The 21,306-nt window shown below is 43.6% G+C and overlaps 2 protein-coding genes across 2 annotated transcripts in view; one reads left to right on the top strand and one right to left on the bottom strand.

Annotated features, from left to right (window-relative positions):
* LOC112054449 (FMRFamide receptor) overlaps positions 1 to 16,633 on the top strand; it is an 87,639-nt gene extending 71,006 nt beyond the window's left edge. Inside the window, exon 3 of the mRNA XM_052881146.1 lies at positions 14,930 to 16,633. Within this exon, the coding sequence (XP_052737106.1) occupies positions 14,962 to 16,209 (1,248 nt within the window). The 5' untranslated portion in view covers positions 14,930 to 14,961 and the 3' untranslated portion in view covers positions 16,210 to 16,633. The remainder of the gene's footprint in view (positions 1 to 14,929) is intronic.
* LOC112054448 (trypsin-1-like) lies at positions 11,349 to 14,874 on the bottom strand. Its single transcript, XM_052881147.1, has 4 exons — positions 14,403 to 14,874; positions 12,396 to 12,549; positions 12,136 to 12,315; positions 11,349 to 11,668 (listed from the first exon to the last, which is right to left on the bottom strand). The coding sequence occupies exons 1-4, from the start codon at positions 14,756 to 14,758 to the stop codon at positions 11,426 to 11,428; spliced, it is 933 nt and encodes a 310-aa protein (XP_052737107.1). The 5' UTR covers positions 14,759 to 14,874; the 3' UTR covers positions 11,349 to 11,425.
* Positions 16,634 to 21,306: the final 4,673 nt, after the last annotated feature.

The raw sequence follows: 21,306 nt of genomic DNA, 5'->3' as shown, positions 1-21,306 counted from the left end.
GTGGTAAAACATTCACCGTCAGCTTGCTAACCGACATTGGAGCAGCGTGATGGGTCTAGGCTCCATATCCATAATCTTCTATAAGCAGGGGCGCCCATTCTATAAGCAGGGGGGCACAATGAATGTTAATTTATTTTATCTAAAGCAGCTGTTCAGTTATCGACAATATATAAAAGTTTGTACAGTTTAGCGATCTTTGCTGGAAATAACCTTTTACAGGCACGCCTAGCGCAGATATTGCGCTCCCTCGGGGATCTATCGCTCGAAATTCCTCTCCGTTGTGCTCGGAAATAAATAACACGCCGATTCTTCCAACTTTCATTTGATACCCTCACCGCAGTTTATTGAAAGTATTAAAGTGATTCACTCACGGCACAGACAGTTTCGTCTTGAAACTGAAGTACCTACTTAGTCTTTCTACTTTATTTCGGTCAAAATGAATACAAAACATTTTAAAATGATTGTTCATTTGTGTTATAATTGTCATATAAACTAAAATTTACGCAAATTTATCGGAATATGTCCAATTAGTTTAGAAAACTTCCATAAAATGTAGAAAACTTACGTTATGCTATGTTCATTGTAATGAGGCAAGCCTGACCCGCCAAGCTGCACCAGAGTAACGCGGTGGCTCTGAGCCGCATATCTCCTCTCCTGTACGGAGATAGACCTGGCCCTGTAGTGGGCCGTAAAAAAATAATTAATAAGCTAAAACATATGAACTATCAAAATTAAAATCACAAAAAAAATATGTTTAGATTAACGCCTTACACATATTCCCAACAGTAACGAAATAAAGCTGCAAAGATTAAAAGCATTTCGCATATTTACCGCCACAACTTGAGTATGAGTCACTGTCGGGTTAGAAGCAGACCAGCTGTGCCAGCTCTTGATAAATTGATTAAGATAAACTTATCTTGTAAAAATAATGCTTACGATGCGCTATTCGTTAAAGACTGTTATATCCGCCCCAGTACCCGCTACTAAGGGCGGGCGAGGGCGGGCGGAGATTGATAACTGAGGCCGAGGACAGGCCAAATATTTAATTAACGGCTAACGGCTGTTTAATTGACTCCTTATCGGTTCGCTTGACGCGAGTTATTCCTCCGTTTCCTATCAAAATACCCCGCGGCGACCTTCGGCAGTTTTATTAGTTTTCCGGATCGAGTCTCGACATCATGCTTTGTATAATTTAGTAAATTATATTTATGTAGCTTAATAAATTTATAATCTGTGTCGATTATTTAACGATTAATTGATAAAACATGCAAATAGGTAGCCCACAAGTAAAATGGAGTAGAACAACACACAGGGCTACATGCCCTGTGAGAAACTCGCCCGACCTTCGCCCGCCGTGCGTCAACCCGAGGGAGAAGTGCCATGTCATGCTAAGCCCATGTGCCTGACATTTGACCGGTAACCCTTCCGCCAACAGTGCATAGACCGCTAAAGCTAACTTCAGACCGACTCTCATAGAACTCAACTAGTTCCTACTGAATCCTTCCATTATGCTGTCTAAACAGAAAACAATCTTATATAAAATATTTTCATAATTTGGTAGGTGGTCGGGTGGTGTGCTCGCTCGAAGTCTCCAAAGCTGCGAACAGCTCACAATCACAAAAGCTTGTTGTTTGAACAATCGACCGACGCGTTGTTTTATGAAGCTTAATTATTAATGCATGAATTTTAATTATGCACAAAGGAAAAGTAATAAACACGTGAAAGCCATTGAAAGCTTAGATTAAAAATTCTGATTTTTATCGCTATTTTAATGGAAGTCTATACAAAGAACACTTTTATTTTATTTTTGTTTCATGTGTTTTCTCTCACCAAGCTAAAATGAAAGAAATACAAAAAAACTTAACTTTTTCTCAAATTAATTTGAATGATTGCGGCACACTTTTGATTGAGTTTGTGGTTCAATACAGAACTTGTACCCTGTGTAAGTAGATTTATTTATATAAAAACTTAACCACCAAATACTACTACAGTACTCGTATGAATTCTTTGAATTCTTTGAGTGCACACAAGCCCACATATTATACTCGTAGCAGCGCTACGGCTCCGTAGGCCGCGGGGAAGCTACGCAGATAATGCTACGGTAACACCGCGTAGCCCGTGCCGTGAGCGGTACTATCAATTGATTATTGATTTAAAAACTATCAATTTGTACTATTTTTCAAATTCAAACATTGGTTTGTTTGATTTAATAAATGGCACAAATTCAGTTGAAAGTATATTTTAATAAAAATGGTCTTTCCATTTAAAAAAATTAGGGACAGTACCTAAGCTGTTGCGAATTAAGCTTACTATTGATACCTCTTCTTAACAGCAGTTGGTGGTGTTTTAATTATGAAGTGTTTGTCTAGGAGAAATAGCTTTCGTTCAGAAAAGCTTACAGTTTAAGTGAATACTTATGCATATATACTACAACCAACACTTACAAGTGGTTTCCAATTTATCTGGCTCCCGGACACTATCGCGAAGGACATTCGATAATATCGCCATTACCTTTCTGCGCTCCTTCCGAGCTGACACTACACACCGGCTTTATTGTGGGCTTATCGGAACTGAGCGTTTGGAATATTCGTAGCTTTAATCTTATACTGCATTATAAATATCAAAATAGTACCGAGCTGAAACTCAAACTTTGTTATTAAACATTATTGACCTGACCTTGTCTTAAAATTAATGTTTTAAAACAAGAACGGTAATGTTAGGGCTATAAATTCCTCGTATCCATGACATCGGCGTAACACAGAGCGGCCGCCGCTATCAGCCGCATCACTCGCGCGTAATTAGACAATTAGCATTTTATTGGTGCTCCCGGCCTTCGCCCCACCAAGCGCCGAAACGTAACGCTAATTCTGCATTATTGTCTCTATTACTGTAGCGTCGTAAAACGAATAGCGAGTTCAGTGAAACCTCGACAAATTTAGTTTAATAGGTAAGTTAGGCACTACCTAAACTACCTACTAAACTAAGCGTATTTTTAGATGCCTCCGTGAGATGCCTTTTTTTAAACGTAAATGAAAGTCTATTTCAGCTAGAAACTCTACTGACACATGTGCATGATGTAGTTCTAGTTCTGAATACTATGCAAGTTATAATTTCGCACAAAAAGCATTTCGCTATACCCTAATATTAATTGATTCCAAAAATATTTTAATTATACATAATCCCGGGCATCTCCGTAACGCGCAGAGCCCTCTACCGCTCACACTCAGGGATAACGAGCGCCGACTCCTCGGGTAACAATTATCGTTTTAATTGGTCGTTCGGAAATTTAGGCTTACAATTACAATTATATCGTCTATTGGAAACTCCATACACTTCCAGAGCGTAATTTCACAGATACAACAGAACTTTATGATCATTTTCAAATAAATAATAACACCTCGTTGAAGAATAATTGAAATATTCGTGCTATAATCACAGCTGTCTAGTTTCCAACGCGCTAGGCGGGCGGCAGTAAATCACTCCAGCGTCATGTATCATGCGCTGGTAATGTTCGCAGCACATTACAAGCCCCAAACATCCTGCAGACAAATTAATTAGTTACCCTTTTGTTTATATTTACATTTACTCCTCCCCGGGGAGAGCTGCGCGTACATTTCGTACAAAGCTTCCACCGGAACGTTCGTGTGGAGTCTGCGGATGTCGAACCACTAATTAAATCGCTTCATACTTTTAACATAAGTTTACTTTTAACATGGCATACTCTGTGGCATACTCGAGCGGAAAATGTTCAAACTGTTTTGCTGTGGTACTCTACTGTAAAATATTATAAAGGATATTAGGATATGAAACTTGTTTTTTTTAAGAAAAACACGAGTCAAGTTTTTAAACTTGATGAAACTGAGCCTTACCCCTCCACACTGAAGATCGAACCAAAGACCAGGCCTACTGTCGGCCTACTGTCGGCCTACTGTCGGCCTACTGTCGGCCTACTGTCGGCGTGCAACAATACCCCTGAATATACATATTTTATGTAGACATGTACACTTAAACGCACAATTTTAGAAATTACCGTATACTAGCAGAGGCCCGCGTCTCCGTTCGCGTTGAATTCAGTTTTTCACAAATCCCGCGGGAACCATGGATTTTTCCGGGGTCAAAATATGTTATAGTTAATCCAGGATATGATCTATCTTAGTAGTTAGGTTCAGTAGTCTTAGGTTCAGTAGTTGCAGCGTTACAGAGTAAGAATCACCCACACATACGAATACATCCATTTGTACGCGTTTATAATATTAGTAGTAGGGTGCCTCAATTAACTACAAAATGAAATTTAATTATTTTGTGATATTCTTTCTTACTTTATGGACCTCTATGAATTTCTCGTAATTATACTATTGGTTCAACGTACACTTTTATTAGGATTCTCTCTGTTATTTACCATTGATTTCCGGTTCTGTAAGCGGGTGTTTGATCGATCTTGATTGTTTCAATTTGAGTGTTTGCCTCTCTGCGTCGAACGAGAGGAAAATAGGGCACAGGGCGAGATTATAAACGCTGATATTTAACGTATTTTTGATAAAAATTGTACATCTTAAAGAGATTCATAACGCGCGCTCGATCGACTACTTAGTTATGCGTAATAAAAGCAATTTGATGAGAGAGCGAACAAAAAGCAACGCCGATATTTGGGTTAAAAGGTTTTTTCTTGCAGGACTTTGAATATTAATTACCGAGATGTATAACTCAACTTGAATAAATAATATTTAAATATAGCGTCTTATTATATTATAAGCTTGTTTTCTTATTATATTATATGTTTTAGCAATCAAAGAGCTGCCAAATGAATCATCTCTGACGATACACCGGCAAGCGGACATGTATTTGTTCCACTGTGTCGTAGCGCTTTTATTGTTGTGAGTGCTGCAGGCTCTATTTAACTGTAAACCTGGACTCTTTAAACAAGATAACTGTCTGTCGGCTACGACATACTGTGAACGCGTTCTCTTGTCGGTTTATCACATTAATATTACTAAACGCGACGCAACTACTTAACAGATTTAACTGAAATTTGGAATGGAAATAGATGCTAACCCAGGATTAGCTAAGTTTTCTTTGGGGTTTGTGGAAAAAAAGCTCCTCCTTTCATAACCCAATCCAGGAGTCGAGTCTCGAACCCACGTACTCGTGGTCCAAAGGCATGGCGATATCCAGAAGCGTACGCAGTTGATGCGTTCTAATATATCGGTATAATGTCTTGTAACAAAATCATTTTTGTTACAAGTTCTTGACTACAATCTCACCTGATGGTAAGAGATGATGCAATGTAAAATGGAAGTGGGCTAACTTGTTAGGCGTAGGAAGAAAATTCACATCCATTTCGGTATCTGTCTTACTGGTAAGATGTGCATCGTACAAATCGCTTGGCGGTACGTCTTTGTCGGTAGGGTGGTAACAAGCCGCGGCCGAAGCCTCCGACCAGCCAGACCTGGACCAATTAAAAATACCTCAATCAGCCCAGCTGGGGATCGTACCCAGGACCTCTGTCTTGTAAATCCACCGCGCATACCACTGCACCACAGAGGCCGTCTTTGGAAAACCTGTAACTTTACTGTAATCAAGGAATAACTTGTATACCACGCCACACTTATCTCGTGTAATAAAAAAACCGATATTCATTATTATAAAATGTATTATTGGGAGGACGGTGTTATAACAGCAAAACTGCTACATTTTGATTTATGTTTAAATGACCGCCCAGACACAAACAACAACATATCGAAGTAATTGTTTTAGAATATTGTACCTACTCGTATAACGGAGGGAACAGATGTTTACGAATGTGGGTCCGAAACACTTCTTCGAAACTTTACTCCACACGATAGGTAGGTATTACATGACAATTGATTTTCTGTGACGCGTGAAATAAGATGAAACTGGTACATACATGACGTCCGCGGCCGTACGTGACATGAAACTTGTAACAACTTGTGAGAATATCAAATATACTACACGCCTCACTGCGTGCTATCTTCGAAACGACATTTAGCGGTTGATTTAGGATACAAATACCTTCGCTTTGTTACGGGATCTTTATTGAAATAAATGGAACTAAATTTATCGATATTTTCACATCCCATCACTAAAATCTGTGGAAAACTGGCTTGATTCAGTGCGGTCTTTCAACATCGTATTTTCTTTTGCATAGCTTATATAGTCTAAACATACTAAGCCGCTGACGCACGCCTTCAAACATAGGTTGATTCGTTATTTAACATTATCAAAAATAAATTCCTTCAATTATATTATACTGATTCCAACAAAAATATTTTAGTTTTTAGAGTTATAGGGTTTATCGACCCCAAACCTCACCAAGGGAAAGCACAGAAAAATCCTCCAAAACTGGTTTCGGTTGTGGTTTATGCGTTCCGGTACGCAAACAAACCAATAAAGTTGACTAAACTTCTTAGGTGACTGTGATCTTAGACAGAGTTATCACTAATGACAGTTGAACGCAAACGCGTGTACCTACGAGTGTTAACGCTTTGATCAAGTTCTAGTTAGTTATCAGGTAAGTTAAGTTTGAGCTTGCCAACTCTCGTACTAGATCAGCAAACGCTTGCGGGGTGAGCTCATTAGCTGTATGAACGTGTGTGCAAAGTTAATCATTTAACATTAATTATCATTTACAAGAGTCATTACAAGACGTACACTCCTTGCTAAATATAGCAATACCGCTCGTGCGTGCCGCGCACGCAGATGCTTCGAAACGGTGTCTACGTCGCATGCAGTGGCGTAGCCTGTACAAATCAAGGCGAGGGCAAAAACGCATCTGCGAGGTCCCTTTTTTAACCGACGAAAATGCAGAGCAGGTTTTCATTTGTTAAAATTTGATGGTTCATAGAAACGAGAATTTTTCCTTTAGATATATCGACGGTAGAAAGCGAATTTGTAGTCATCCACAAAAACGAAAATGTTCAGGAGAGCCAAAACACGTTTTCAGTTTATTTCGAAAAATCATAACTAGCATGTTTGTTAACATATACTCATGATATACTCACGGACCTCGCGGGGTCTAGTGGCTCAGCGAGGCCCCTTTGGGTGCGAGGCCGCAGGCTGTCCACTTCGCCACGCCTTGCTACGTCACTGGTCGCATGGCGCCGTCACTGGTCAAACCGGAAGTTCAGAGGCGAAGTTCAACATAAAGTCCCCTCTGTCCCTGCTGCGGTCAGCGAGCTTATTTATAGCCACTCCAACAATTAGCCCTCACCTGAACACCACGCCGGTGGTTAAAAAGTTTGCGCCGCCTGTGTCCAACTGTCCACCTTGTTAGATGCGAGAGAGTTTAATGTTTAGAAAAACCAAAATGTAGGTCATTTGTTTAAATTCTTTGTTTGCACAATAAAGTTAATACGTGTTCTCGTTGAAATATAATAGTTATAATTTTATTGCCTTGTCATAGAAGAGGAAATGGATTTTCAGCGTAGTCTTTCTACATTTCTCCAGTATGGTGCGTAGAAACTGTTTATAGGACCTACTGTATAATAGTGCAGCTATCATCCGCTGCTATAGTCGACCGTTTTTGTGTAATTTATGGTTTATATATTACCCGACTTTGTCAGAAGAAGGGTAATGTATTTTACTTCTATTTTAAGACTTGACTAAAGGAGTTATTAGTATATATTTCCCCGCGCCCCGCAGTCCATAGCTCAATCAAAGTAGCAGTGAGTGCTCCCGGCGACACTGCTCACACGTCGGCACGCGAGGCGCTGCAGGCGGCATGTCTCGTGGTTATGTCGCACGTAAAGTGCCGGACGATGATTCATTTTATGATAACGCGCATAAAAGCTATCGGCCGAACCGCCATCAAACTTTATGAATCACTAATACCCGCAACCCACACACACACACACCCCCCGCAGTACAGTCTGATTACTGTACTTTAGTACTCAAATTAGATCGCTATGGAAAGTGTTCCTTTCATTTATAAAGTTTATCATGTATCGCAATTCACGGATCGTTATTTAGTTTTGTTGTTTGCATACAATAATCGATATGAAAACATTTGCTAATTAAAACCTGAAATAATGGATTTTAACAATTTATTTTATCAATTTCAAACCGCAATGGTAAAGGGACCGGACTTATCGCCGAAAGGTCGAGGTTCTATTCTCGCCCGCTGGACAATCATATTAAAACTATCACGACGTCATATTTTATAGTTATGGCAATATGGCCGTGCCCAGCAGTGGGCGTCCATCGGCTGATTGTGATGGACTTGATGAGTTGCAAGCGAGTTACAGTCATTTGTCATCTTTAAGTATCACATGCAAATCTTCTATATCTAAATGACTGATCAAACGGTCTGGATTCAAAACTACAGGATTTCAAATCCGTTTCCGTGTGAAACCGTTATCACGTGACTGCAATAGTTCTCTAATTAGCATATTCCCGCAGTTTCACTCGTGTTATTTAAGATTTTTTAAACCAGTTTATAAAAGTCATCATCGTGTATGGCGGGAACAATTACCACATTGAAGCGTGACGAACGAACCCACTTGCGATAAATAATATTAGCGCTGTCCCGTTACACTTTCATGATATTTGAGTAAGTTCGAATATTTAGTACTTTTTCAAACATCTCTTTTGCATACAGAGAAAATAAAGCTCTGCGGGGAATAGAAAGGTTTAAAAACGCAATTTGTCGCCGACGGAGTGGCGGGTAAAAATATTTCATTCTTCTGAAGGGTATCCGTCGGGGAATTTCCACTCCGTTCTGAAAAAAGCTTTATGTTACGTCGTCAAAGAAGTTAACACGAAGGAACTTCAAAGTGACAACGTAATCCGGGCGGCGGGCGCCATTGTATACGAGGACGGCGTAAGCTTATTGTGGGCCAGTAATACATTCAGTGGAGAGGTTTCTCCGTTCTCTTTGTGTTATTTGTTTGTCACCTTTTCCCGCTTTGTTTTACACGCGGGGCGCCGGAATGCGAATGAGCTGGACGAGACGAGGCGAGCGGCGACAGGCGGCGCACGTGCCGGCATCACTCGTGCGCAGGCAGGGCCCCCTCTGCCGACGTGTGAGGCGCACGAGGATACACTCACTTAACTATAGGTTAAGTATGCCATCGCACTAATTAAAGCGATAGCCATCTGCCGACTGTTTGATCCAGAAAAACAAGACCATAGGATCTTCAAATCGTGGACCTGATATTCATGCTTGAGTTTAAAGAGTCCAGAGAAGAAAGTGAACATTAGATCCAAATATATGTAGTTATGATCTGTTGTCGTTTCATAACCGTCGTGCCTGCGCCTGGTCAAGCAGAGTCAAGCAGAGTCAGGCATTTATTCTGATCATCCTGAAGTCGGTTTGTCTCATGAGATGAACACGACAGCTCACTGCTAGACGTTGCTCAGCAGACAGCGAGACAGAGTCAATCTCTTAATCAAATAAATATCTTAAATCTTATTCACTAAGACTCGGCTGCAGAATAAGTGAACCGTGGGCGCATTGATATACTCAGGCCACAATTACCAGAGCTACGACATAAATCTATGTATATAAAAAAGTGAAGGAATAGAATACCTTCTGCATTAAGGAGACGACAGCAACGTTGAATTATTCATGAGACAGTACATCGCTGAAATGATATCATTGATGGGAACGGTTTGGCAACACTGCGCTCCGTAAAAGCTTCTACATGACAACATTATTAATCCCGTTCTCCGGACTCATCGAAAAGTCGTTCTGTGGAAACTGATAAATAAAAAACTTGAAAATTTTCACTAAATGGTTGAACGCGGAGGTTTCTTGAAAGTATTATCTCTTCGTGTCGGTTTTCCTACTACAATATTCAAATTGCAAATGTAACGCAAGAAGCAGTTGATACGTTTAAGTACGTGCGAGTGGAGGTGCGGGTGACGAGCCCCGCCGGCGGGAGCACGTGTCGCGGCACGAACAGTCAAAAGGAATATTAAACGACATTAGCGGCATGCTAATGAGCCGCGACAAAGAACGCTTTTAGCTGCCAATCAAATTATACACTTGATTGAGTACCTTCGCTAAATTTTCATGGAAATTAGCTAAAGATCTAATAAATAAAACTGAAATATCTGCTTTCCAGATCGTGACATTTCCATTTGATTTGATAGCAAATAGTAAACATATGAAAAATTGTAATTTCCTTTGATGTTTGATGCAAATATCTTAAAGCAGCTTCATCTGTCGCGCTGTGAACTGTTAGTCGTTGCAAGTTTATTTGTTTTTTGTCTTTAAGAGACTATTTATATTTATATTAAGATGTGTGTGAATCCGCGAACATCCCCGATGCGCTACAAAAGCGGGGCAACCCCATCAGCACCCTGAATGCGTTGTTGTATTGTACACGGAAAGTGTTATAAGATTTTTGAGAGTATTTGGCCCACAGACTGCACGTGTAGAAGCTAGTGCAGTATGCTCTGAACAACGTAATTTTAACGGCATAGGAACACCGCGCAAACCTGCGGGCCAGCATATTTGCTCTTACTGATAACGCTCTACGTTCTCTCTCGATATCAGTGTCGTCTCTAAGGTCAGGGGTCAACATGTGTCCGAGCTATTAAGAATTGTTTTTGTAGACTAAAAATGTGAAAAGGAGGCACATGCTTCAAAGGTTCTTCTGGTGCCTTATGTGTTTGAATATGAATAATGCTAAAAATTCCGACATAAGAACACTTATGTCGAAATTTTCATTTTATTTATAGAAAATATTATTATACCGAAACAGCAGCGTCCAAAAACTATCAACAAACCTTTCAAATTGGTTGTCTAAGCTAAGTGGCTAGTTTGTAGGAGTTTATCGACTGTTAGTTCCTGTGAGAGGCTCGTTACGGGCTGGCAGCGGCGCTTGTTGCCGCCGTATGTTGTGTCGCGTCGTTACCGTCGGTCCGCTACACTGAGACGCTTCCGGGACTCGGATGAGTATTTATCACGGATATTATTTTGCTTTTTTATACTGTGCTCTTTTGATATCATAAACGCAACGAGTGCTCAGCAATGAACGCTTTCGAGTCAACATCGGGATTCCCCGAAATACTCCTGCAGAGCAAAGTTATCACGTTAGTGCACGAACTAAATGTGAATATGAATTTAGTTTATACAAATAACAGATTTAAATGAAGTTTAATTATGATGGAACAGTTTGTGGTAGCAGGTTTGCTTCTGTTCCAGAAACTCGCCATTATATTCATTTTAGATCACATTAAATTTGAGATTCAAAACCAACATTGTGTTTCAATGTTGGTTTTGAGTTTCAACCGTGAATAAAGTATACGTTATATACTCAGATCCTGAATAGTCAGATCGTGGTGGACATCACAGAAGTATGGTGATATATCTATACTCTTGAATTATTGATTGCAATAGTATAATATTATAATAATATATAAATCTATTAAAAACTTGTACAAAAGTTTTTCTGACAATGCGCTATACTCTTAAAAGCACCACAGAGCTGCAGAGTGCGGCTAGGGCGGCCAGGGCGGCCAGGGCGACCAGGGCGGCGCGGGGCGGTGACGTCACGCATGCGCGCGCTATCACGTGCATCCGCAGCTCGCCCGCGTCGCTCAGCGTGGCGTCCAGCACGGCGGCGTAGGGCGCCAGCGCCGTCAGCACGCTGGTGCCGCCCGGCGCGCGCGCGCACTGCGCGGGGCCCAGCGACGTCACGCCGATCTGCGGACAGGCGGACTGACACCAACACTGACAGAGCACAGGGATGACGACAACTTGAAACGCGTCAGGGTGGCGGCTCCACGACATGCGTAATGCAAGGCGAGCCTTTTTGCTTTACTGCTACCGCTCTAACCGGTAAAGGTAAATCTTGAAAATAATTTTCGTCAGTGTGAAGTTTCTGAAAAATTACTGCAAGAAGTTGACACAAGCCTCATTTGAAGATGGACTTTGGGGTCCCAAGGTTTTGGAGAGGCGACTACCGGATTCCGGCTCAGTGTTGGTCGATCACCAAATAAACGAACGACATCAGTCGAGTCGCGGGAAGTCGCTGGATGCAAGAGGCTGAGGATCGTGGTGTTCGAAGGTCCCTCCAAAGGCATATTTCCTGAACGTCCATCGGCTGATGTGATGATAATGATGATGCAAATTTGAAAAAATCCATAATACGTTGTAACACACACGTGTACCTGGTAGCCGTTGTACAGCACGGGCCCGCCGGAGTCGCCGGAGCACACGCCGCGCGAGCCATCGTGCTCGCCGCACACGCAGTGCAGCCAGCCGTCGCAGTCGCAGGGCACGAGCCGCAGCCGCACCGAGAACAGCTCCTCGCCCAGCGCCGAGCGCTCCGTGCGTCCGAACCCGAACACCTGCCGGACATGCGCCTGCTCACACTTTGCCACACACGTCATGACGCGCAGAGTGCGGCCGGCTCTCGTCCCTCCGTCACCTGCACCTCCTCGCCGTACAGCAGCCGGGCGGGGTGGCGGCGCAGAGCGAAGGCGGCGGGCGCCATGGCGTCGCGCGTGCGCACCAGCCCCACGTCGTGGTGCAGCCGCGTCACGTCGAGCCCGCGCCCCTCGTCCTTCTGCTCGACCTCGTAACTGCAGACAGATCGTGGACGGTTCGGTTCTGATCACTATTACTTTTACATTGTATAGGCGAGCGCTTGTCTGCAATCATGCCTGACAGCCGATGCTGATGAAGGACGCGCTTGATGAAGCATTCACTCTTGACTCGAGGATGTTATTGAGGATAGGGTTACTTCTCAGTGCGGATCAGGAACGAAGAGCCGAAACGCTTCGTATACGAGTCCAAGGCACATCAACTACGTATGGATGCAGAATACTGCGATGCCTGGGAGATGTATGATATAAAGGTGAATAAGAATTCAAATTGTCTGTCCTTTTTTGAGGCAACGAGGTGAACTCACACATCGAAAATATTTAAGACCAATAAATATATTTTGTGTCCTTACACTACACACAACATTTAAATTTTATAGTAGATTGTTATACAAGGGGCTAAAAAGACCCATTATATACGAGGTATTTTTAGGGCCCTAGACGTAAGGCGAGGACCGCATAAATAGAAACCGAGTTTATAATGGGTTAAGCCCCGCGTGTTACACAATACTTTTCACTACGATTGCGAGAAAATAAAATAACTCGGTACAGTATTCAATGTTTTATTTTATTTGAAAATTAAAATGTAGGTACAAAATGCTACAACTTTGGATGTTTCGGGGAAATGCTTTTATCCAGTAACTTAATTTCCGACTACAGTGAAGTTGAATAATGAGTATGAGGGGTAAACATGTTAGATAATTGTTTAAAAAACACCATGCGTAAGTTGTAAGTTGTAAGAATGCACTTGTTGTTCTTTTCTCCACTTATTAAATTTTTCGTAGGTAAGTATTTAAGTAAATGCGTCTCGACTTTGATGGTAACAAATTGAAAATTTCATCCATGTCCAAATTACGATCACCATTCTCACTAGATGAAGACAACAATAACAATTACTTTTGAAAAATTTGTAAGTTACGGTCACAAATTTACAATGAATTTCTGAAAAAAAATCAAGTGTGTATTATTCACACCAATTGGTTTTTAAATTTAATTTTTTTCACATGAGAAAAAGGCAAAGGTATCTCTCCGTAAAGGATGTCCCATGTCTTCAAATCTCGCTCTATTCGCAACTTAGTAAAATTAGTTTTTTATTTATTTTTCAAAATAATCGAAGCCTTACCCCGAAATGATTCTATTTTCAAATAAAACCTCCTCCGTTTTATAGTAGGCTAGTACTTGGCTAGTACTCGTAACAGACAAGAATTAAAAAACAAAATTACTTTAACCCCTAGAGGCTGAAATGCTTGTTTAGCCCCGCTGTGGAGAGGTAATATGACAGTGTCTTTGAGCAAGAGTAGTGAAAGCGTTTGAACCGCAATCGCAAGTCAATCGATCAACCACAACTTATTTACTTTAGACAGGGGTAGGTACTGGTATTTACTGTTTAATATGAACCCTTTCCGCGCAGGGGATCGAGTTCCACAGACTGCCAGTGTTTACATTGCTCGAACAATCTATTTGCAAAAGTTCACGTTCCTATCCGAGCGGGTTACTCTCCGTCGATCACTGAGAACATTACTCTATCGGAATTTATTATAGATGAGTTCGAGGAACCATTTGATCTTCGAAGCGATTCGAAATAAACCGCTTCGAAGAGCAAAGGGATTACGTTAATGATTTTTTACGTTACTCAATTTTACTTTTAGATTCTACCAATGTTTTCTGTGATTCTACTAAGATTTTGCACTGTCTTTGTCTTTGGAATCTTATAAGTTTGTAGTTTAAGAATTCCTATTAACAGTCGGTAGTTAGGTATATATATTGTACTTGATCGAGTAACCTTTTAAGAATGACATGTGCAGAAATCAGATAGAGAGAATAAGTCAAACTTGGGATGTCGGTAGAGACGCAGCACGGCGGACACGTTGCCGGCGGCGGCGGGGCGGCGCGAGTTGTACTTGACGTAGGCCACGTGCGGGCCCACGCAGTGCGCCGCCGTCAGCGCCCAGTGCGCGCGCAGCACGGCGCCCGAGCAGCGCACGGCGCCGCGCGCGTCCAGCAGCGCGCACGCCGCGGGGCACTCGCGCAGCGCCGCCGCCGCGCCGCCGAACACGCGCCGCCCGTCCGCCCGCCCGCCGCCGCCGCCGCCCCGCACGCTGCGGTAGAACGCGTGCCGCTGCCGGCCGTTCGCCGCTACACAAGCGCTCAACAATACTGTGACTGCGATCACACATAATTTGTTCATACCTACAACGTGTTTAATTAATAAAACCTGACATCGAGCCAATAATAAATGACTTGCCTCTCGAAAACGTCGTTTTACTTTCACAAAGTGACATCCTCGGTGACACCGGTCAGTCAGTGACGCAGTCGTCTCGTTCTGCACGAAGGTCTCACGCGGTCGTTTGGTCCGCAGATGCGCGGCGGCTAGCATGCGGCGCGCGCGCCATGAACGCGTCGCTGGAGTGCGACACGGACGCGGGCGTGTCGGAGTCCGACAAGCTGTTCCGCTTCGTGGTGCACGGCGTGCTGCTGAACGGCATCGGCGCGGCGGGGCTGCTGGGCAACGCGCTGGCGGTGCTGGTGCTGTCGCGGCCGCAGATGCGCTCGTCCATCAACTGCCTGCTGGTGGGGCTGGCGGCGTGCGACACGGCGCTCATCCTCACGTCCGTGCTGCTGTTCGGGCTGTCGGCCGTGTACCCGTACGGCGGCGCGTTGCGCTACTACTACTACCACGTGTGCCCGCGCCTCACGCCACTGGCCTACCCGCTGGCCAACGTGGCGCAGACCATGTCGGTGTACCTCACGCTGGTGGTGACGCTGGAGCGCTGGGTGGCCGTGTGCCGGCCGTTCCGCGCCAAGGCGCTGTGCACGTCGGCGCGCGCGCGCTGGTACGTGCTGGCCACGGCCGCCTTCGCCTTCGCCTACAACGCGCCCAAGTTCTTCGAGGCCGAGGTGGTGGCCGTGGGCGACCCCGCGGGCGAGCACGTGTACTGCGTGCGCGCCGCCGCCGCCTTCCGCACGGAGCGCTACGTGGCCGTGTACATCCACTGGATGTACCTCGTGGTCATGTACGCGCTGCCCTTCTCCGCGCTGGCGGCGCTCAACGCGGCCATCGTGCGCCAGGTGCGGCGCGCGCAGGCCGAGCGCGCGCGCCTGTCGCGCGTGCAGCGCCGCGAGCTGGGCCTGGCCACCATGCTGCTGGTGGTGGTGCTGGTGTTCTTCCTGTGCAACCTGCTGCCGCTCGTCACCAACGCCTTCGAGGTGTTCCTCGGCGACCAGTTCGACAACCTCGACCCGCTGGTGAAGACGAGCAACCTGCTCGTCACCATCAACAGCAGCGTCAACTTCGTCATCTACGTCATCTTCGGCGAGAAGTTCAAGCGCGTGTTCCTCAAGATGTTCTGCGCGGGGCGAGCGCGCGCGCGCGCCGGCCGCGAGTCGCCCGAGCACACGCGCGACGACTCGTTCGCGTCGTGCGGCGAGCGCGTGTCGCTGCGGCTGGCGCGCAACGGCACGCTGCGGCGCTCGGACGCGCGCGGCGCGCGAGTGGCGCGGCCGCGGCGCGCGTCGCCCGCGCCCACCGTGTACTACCCCGCGCCCGCGCCCTCCACCGACGTGTCGCTGGCGTCGTCGGACGCCGCGCCGCCCGCGCCGCCGCCCGCGCGCAACGGCAACTCGCGCCTGCACTTCTGACGACGCGACTCGTAGGCCGCGCCACGAGCGCGCTGGTGAACTGACCGTCTCGGCTAACTAAATAAAGACATTAACCTTTCCTCGGGCGACGTAAACGCGTACCTCATGTAAATGTTTTAGCGATAGTTACGTTAAATTTAAGCTTACGGATCCACACATTTTTCCAATTAGTAAATTAAGATATTTTCTCTCGCTTAGGTATTCCTAACGATCGGGGTCGGCTCACGTCTTCTCCTCTGTTGTACATAGAATATTATTGTGTAAATAGTACCTAGGCTAGGTAAATACTACGGTCGCTCTCCCGGCCGCGCGTCGCTCGTCGCTCGTGGACGTTCCGCCGACTGTTCGGCGCGACGCGCGCCGTGCTCGTAGCTCTCTAGTTTAGTTAAATAAAACCGTTTAAATGTGTCCCATCGCTCGCAAACAGGTGTGTTTTATTTTGTTATAGTTCCTTCCCTGACATTGCCCTGTGTTCGTTTACCCTTCTCTTAGGAGCAGCGGTGAGCTCGTGCGACTGTAGATCCGGAGGTGCGGGGAGGCGGGCCAGACAAAAGGCATTGCACGTGGGAATTTTTCATGAAGGAGCGCCAAGATTTTTAGGATTCCGTACCTCAAGAAGAAAAAACGAAACCCTTAATAGAGATCACTTGCTTGTCTGTCTGTCTGTCTGACTGGTATCTAGTTGAAATTTATTATCAAATACTCAGGTCTACTTTCCCTTAGAGATGTAGTAGTAGAGCAATTTTGTAAAAGTAACAGGGTATCTGCGATCATTACTTTCGGAGCTACAGGGATTTAATGGGTCAATTTTGCGGCGCTGCCGCGGATCCCTGTAAACGCTCCATACAAAATGTTACGATTTAATGACGTCGTAGGTCCATAATGATCGTTAGATTTGTATGGGTGGTCAAACAAAATTACTAATATCTTTGGTATGCGTTTGCGTTTATTTTTATAGTTAATTTATTGAAAAATGTCACATTTTAAGGACGCTAAAACAGTATGAATTTTCATCTTACTTTACTTACTTACCATAAAACTTTTTTAATGTATAGTAATATTATAAAGTTTGTAACATTCTTTAAATGGTGTAATCTTCGGAACTACTGGTCCGATTTCAATAATTCTTTCACCAGTAGAATGCTACGTTATCGAGAAGTGCTATAGGCTATATTTATATTACTAGCGGACGCCCGCGACTTCGTCCGCGTAAAAATCGATGTCAATTTTCAACCCCTATTTCACATCCTTTTTCCATAACGTATACCTAATAAATAGTCCACCAATCATTTTACATTTACAAATGTACCTAGAAAAATGAAGAACTTTCCATACAAACTTTCTACCCCTACTTCACCCGTTTCTGATTTTATTTTCGTATTATAGTCCCAAAAAAAACTTGGCACAGTTTTATTTAAATTCATTTAGTAGTTTCAGAGTTATGCCCGGTCAAAAAAAGGCAGACAGACAGACAAAAAATTATATAAATGCCCTCCAACAAAATTTTTCAAAATATTATATTCAATAGCGGACCCGGTCAAGGTTTGCTTTTACTTATGTGTAATGTTTACCTACCCCTACTCTACCTTACACCTACCCTACCCCTACCCGACCCCTTTCCTACCCTAAAGTCACTTGATAATTTTATCAGAGTAAACTGGCAGCACACTTTGAAGCGTGTAGCATTATACTCGTACAGCTTCAACACGATAAAGAGGCTTAACTTTGTGCTACAGCCTACAGGCAGGAGTAGAGCTACTGCGGGTGGATGTACACTACACGTCGCGGCAATTCCGCGCGCTCGCAGAGCTGATGGCGGATGTACACATCGCGGCAATTCTGCGCGCCCGCGGACGTGCGGCGACAGGCTGGCGAGGGATAATGAGGCGGCGGAACAGCTCGCTCCATCAATAATTGGGCATTAGTTGTAGCACGCGCCTGTCAGCGGCTGACGGCGGGAGCGCGACTGCTAGCAGTATCGGCATTAGCAGCCTGTCGTAACACAGCCTCCTTCCTCCAACTAGAGGGGTTTGGCGCTAACAAATAATTTAGATGGAAATAATTAAACATATTTCTGATATCTTGTAACTATGATCCATTATTGGGCTATAATTTTGGTAAATTTACAATCGAATGAAATACACTTAGGTATATTAGTTACGTGTTTGAGGCTACTCCTCTACGACCCACCATTGGAATTACACAAATGCATAAAACTACATTGTCAGCTGCGCATTGTGTGTATGACGAGCTCTGTGGCAGTTGGCAGTGAGGTAGTTCAACAGACTATTGGGTTCAATTCCCAGCTCGGGTTGGTTTAGATTATTTAATTTCTAAATTGTCTCAGATGTGGTAGGCATCGGTCGTGGTTACCAACAAAGACGTACTGCCAAGCGATTTAGCGTTCCGGTACGATGCCGTGGGCCCGTGGCATTTTACCAAACCTGCCATCCTATAGTTACCTACGCAACTGTATCTCTTCCACATCGGATTTGTAATGAAGTTCACATCACATCAGTACTTATCAAACTGTAACGATCAATTTTGGTCAATTCCCTGGACCAATAGAGCGCGCCCACAAATGAAACCCGTAGGGGGTTAATTAGACAATACGCAGGCTAATTTATTAAAACGAAGTCGTATACGTTATCCGGCGGACGTCATTATCCCTCGAGAGGCGCTTCGTCTCGCACAAAGCGGGCAGCAGATCGCCGCCATACGTCACACGCGCCTACACGGAGGACTCAAATCACCGGACGATCTGTCACGCGGCTTTATTGACTTAGAGCAGTCGGCATTTTATACTGATGCTCGAAAAGGGATTCCTAGCCACTTACTTATAAATCATATATTATGTATAAGATCCTAATGTCACGACCAGTAACCTGAATGTCTTGGTTATTATACAAGTAGGTAAGAATAATTGTATAAGCTTGAACACAAAATACATGTGATTCTGAAAGTTTTTTAATTAATTTATTTCAAACTAGCTGACGCCGCGCGGTTTCACCTGCGTGGTTCCCGTTCCCGTAGGAATAAAATGGGCTATCTAACACGAAAAGAATTTACATCGGACCAGTAGTTCCTGAGATTAGCGCGTTCAAGCAAACAAACAAACAAACTCTTCAGCTTCAGCTTATTATATTACGTAGTATAGATGGGTAGGCTTCTATACAAGTAAGTACCTGCTTATGAAATGTTAAACCTTAATATAATAACTCTGCCAGCTAACGCCGGCTTAGAAAGCAGATTATTTTAAGAACACCAGAATTGAACTCAGCCTCTGAAAATACATTTCATTATTCATTTATTAGACGTCAATAACTCATCACTACACTACGTCACATAACACCTTGCTTGAAGTCCAACAAGGCTGCGGGTCAACCTGATGTGCCCTGGTATCAGTGTACCTTGTAACCTTTAAATTTTAAAATCCACACCAGCTTATTTGCAATTATTTTAGCAATAGCAATTATTTTAGCTCAGTTCAGTTATTACACTTTAGACTAAATATCTACACATCAGACACAACTCAAACTTTCAGGCTGATAGCGGCTGCCGTCCGGTCCAGCTGTTATCTTTTATTGACTTACAGATAACTAACATTTACATTTTACATATTAATGGCATAATGAATAAGTGATCTTAATGATGACATAATGGAGATGAGATTTCTGTTGAAGAGTATGTCAGACATTCAGAGGAATGTCCTCGTAAGTTTTGCTCAGTCACGTAATAGGGTAAATTAATGTTCAACTTTTTGAATGGCCCTCTACAGGGCCACATAGGCTGACACTTGACCAACGAGGCTTTTTTACCTATTTTATAGTAATAATTGACGGATCTAGTAGACAGGTAAGTGTTTCCCCATCGTCTTTATACTCAGCAAAAGTCACAAAGCATGCAAGGTACAGGAACAGTAAACACGTCCTAAACAGTCCACCCACTGTCCGTCAACCTGTGGCATAGGTAGCATCATCCACTGCTGGACATAGGCCTCTTGTATGCTCTCACAAAAATCACGGTCTCGAGCAGCAATCATACAGCGGCTCCATACAAACCGCTTGATGTTGTCGGTCTACCTAGTGGGGGGTCGACTAAAGTTCCCTGTCCGGTGCTGGATTGCTAGTCCAGCACCTGTAAGCCCCAACGTCCATCAGCAAGATGCTAAGCTTCATGGGTCTGTAATTAAACCGACAACCATGTCTTTCAGACCTAAATAACTTGGCGTAGAAATAATCATGGAGGAACTACTTTCGCAGTTAGTAGAATCTAGCTCTATCATTATAAAAAAATATTTTAATATAATTTCTAGGCTTGTTAACTGAATTTTACCAGGGAATACATAATAGTACAATAAACATACAACAACGAATGTCCACTGGGGTAAAGCGCCTGACTCAATTAGTTAGCAATTATTATGTTGGCTCAATTAGTATTCACTTTATTGGAAGCCATGGACCGACATTGTTTTGTATGTGATGCAACATTGGATGAAATGAATCTCATTGCAATTGTGATAATCATATTATAAATTATTATCAGTTAAATTCATTTATTCGTTATTCAGTTTATTTATTATTCTGATTTTCAATGATTAGAGATACATAGTCATAAATGAGTCATTTTTTATCGGCTCGAGACTGCCCAGCAGTGGACGTCTATCGGCTGATGATGATGATGATGAAATGAGGCATAAGCATAGCCTAAAACATACCTTAAGGGAATGAAAAGAAATCGAACAAAACACGGTAGACAAATTTGAATAGAAAAAAGAATCTCAGTTCTTTGTAAAAATAATTAATAGTAAGTACCTACCTAACTCATTAGTCATTCCAGCAAATCTCATAAAGAAAAGCGCATTTGGCGTAAATAATGAAGCGGATTTACTTTATTTAGACTGTTTTCATCAAAAAAGAGTTACAAGGGGAGCTGACTTGAGACGTATGTCGGGCATTCATTAGGAAAAACTCATTAGGCGGCGGCGGCGGGGGTGGCGAGGGCAAGACGCCTTCTCGACATCATCCTTTTTACGCAAGTTTTATGACTACGTAAGTTCTGCTTGTTAATACTTATTCTATACTAATGACGATAGAC

This window comes from Bicyclus anynana, chromosome 4 (genome assembly GCF_947172395.1).
Source record: "Bicyclus anynana chromosome 4, ilBicAnyn1.1, whole genome shotgun sequence".
Taxonomy (NCBI): domain Eukaryota; kingdom Metazoa; phylum Arthropoda; class Insecta; order Lepidoptera; family Nymphalidae; genus Bicyclus; species Bicyclus anynana.
This window is presented reverse-complemented; position numbering and strand designations above follow the sequence as displayed.

Bases quoted from the DNA above. Each gene is read 5' to 3' on its own strand.
- LOC112054448 (XM_052881147.1), bottom strand. From the start codon at position 14,758: ATGAACAAATTATGTGTGATCGCAGTCACAGTATTGTTGAGCGCTTGT. The intron at 12,550-14,402 runs GTTTGACTTATT...ATCTGTCTGCAG, and splicing joins CGTCTCTACCGACATCCCAA to TTACGAGGTCGAGCAGAAGG. The intron at 11,669-12,135 runs GTACACGTGTGT...GCCTGTCCGCAG, and splicing joins TGCTGTACAACGGCTACCAG to ATCGGCGTGACGTCGCTGGG.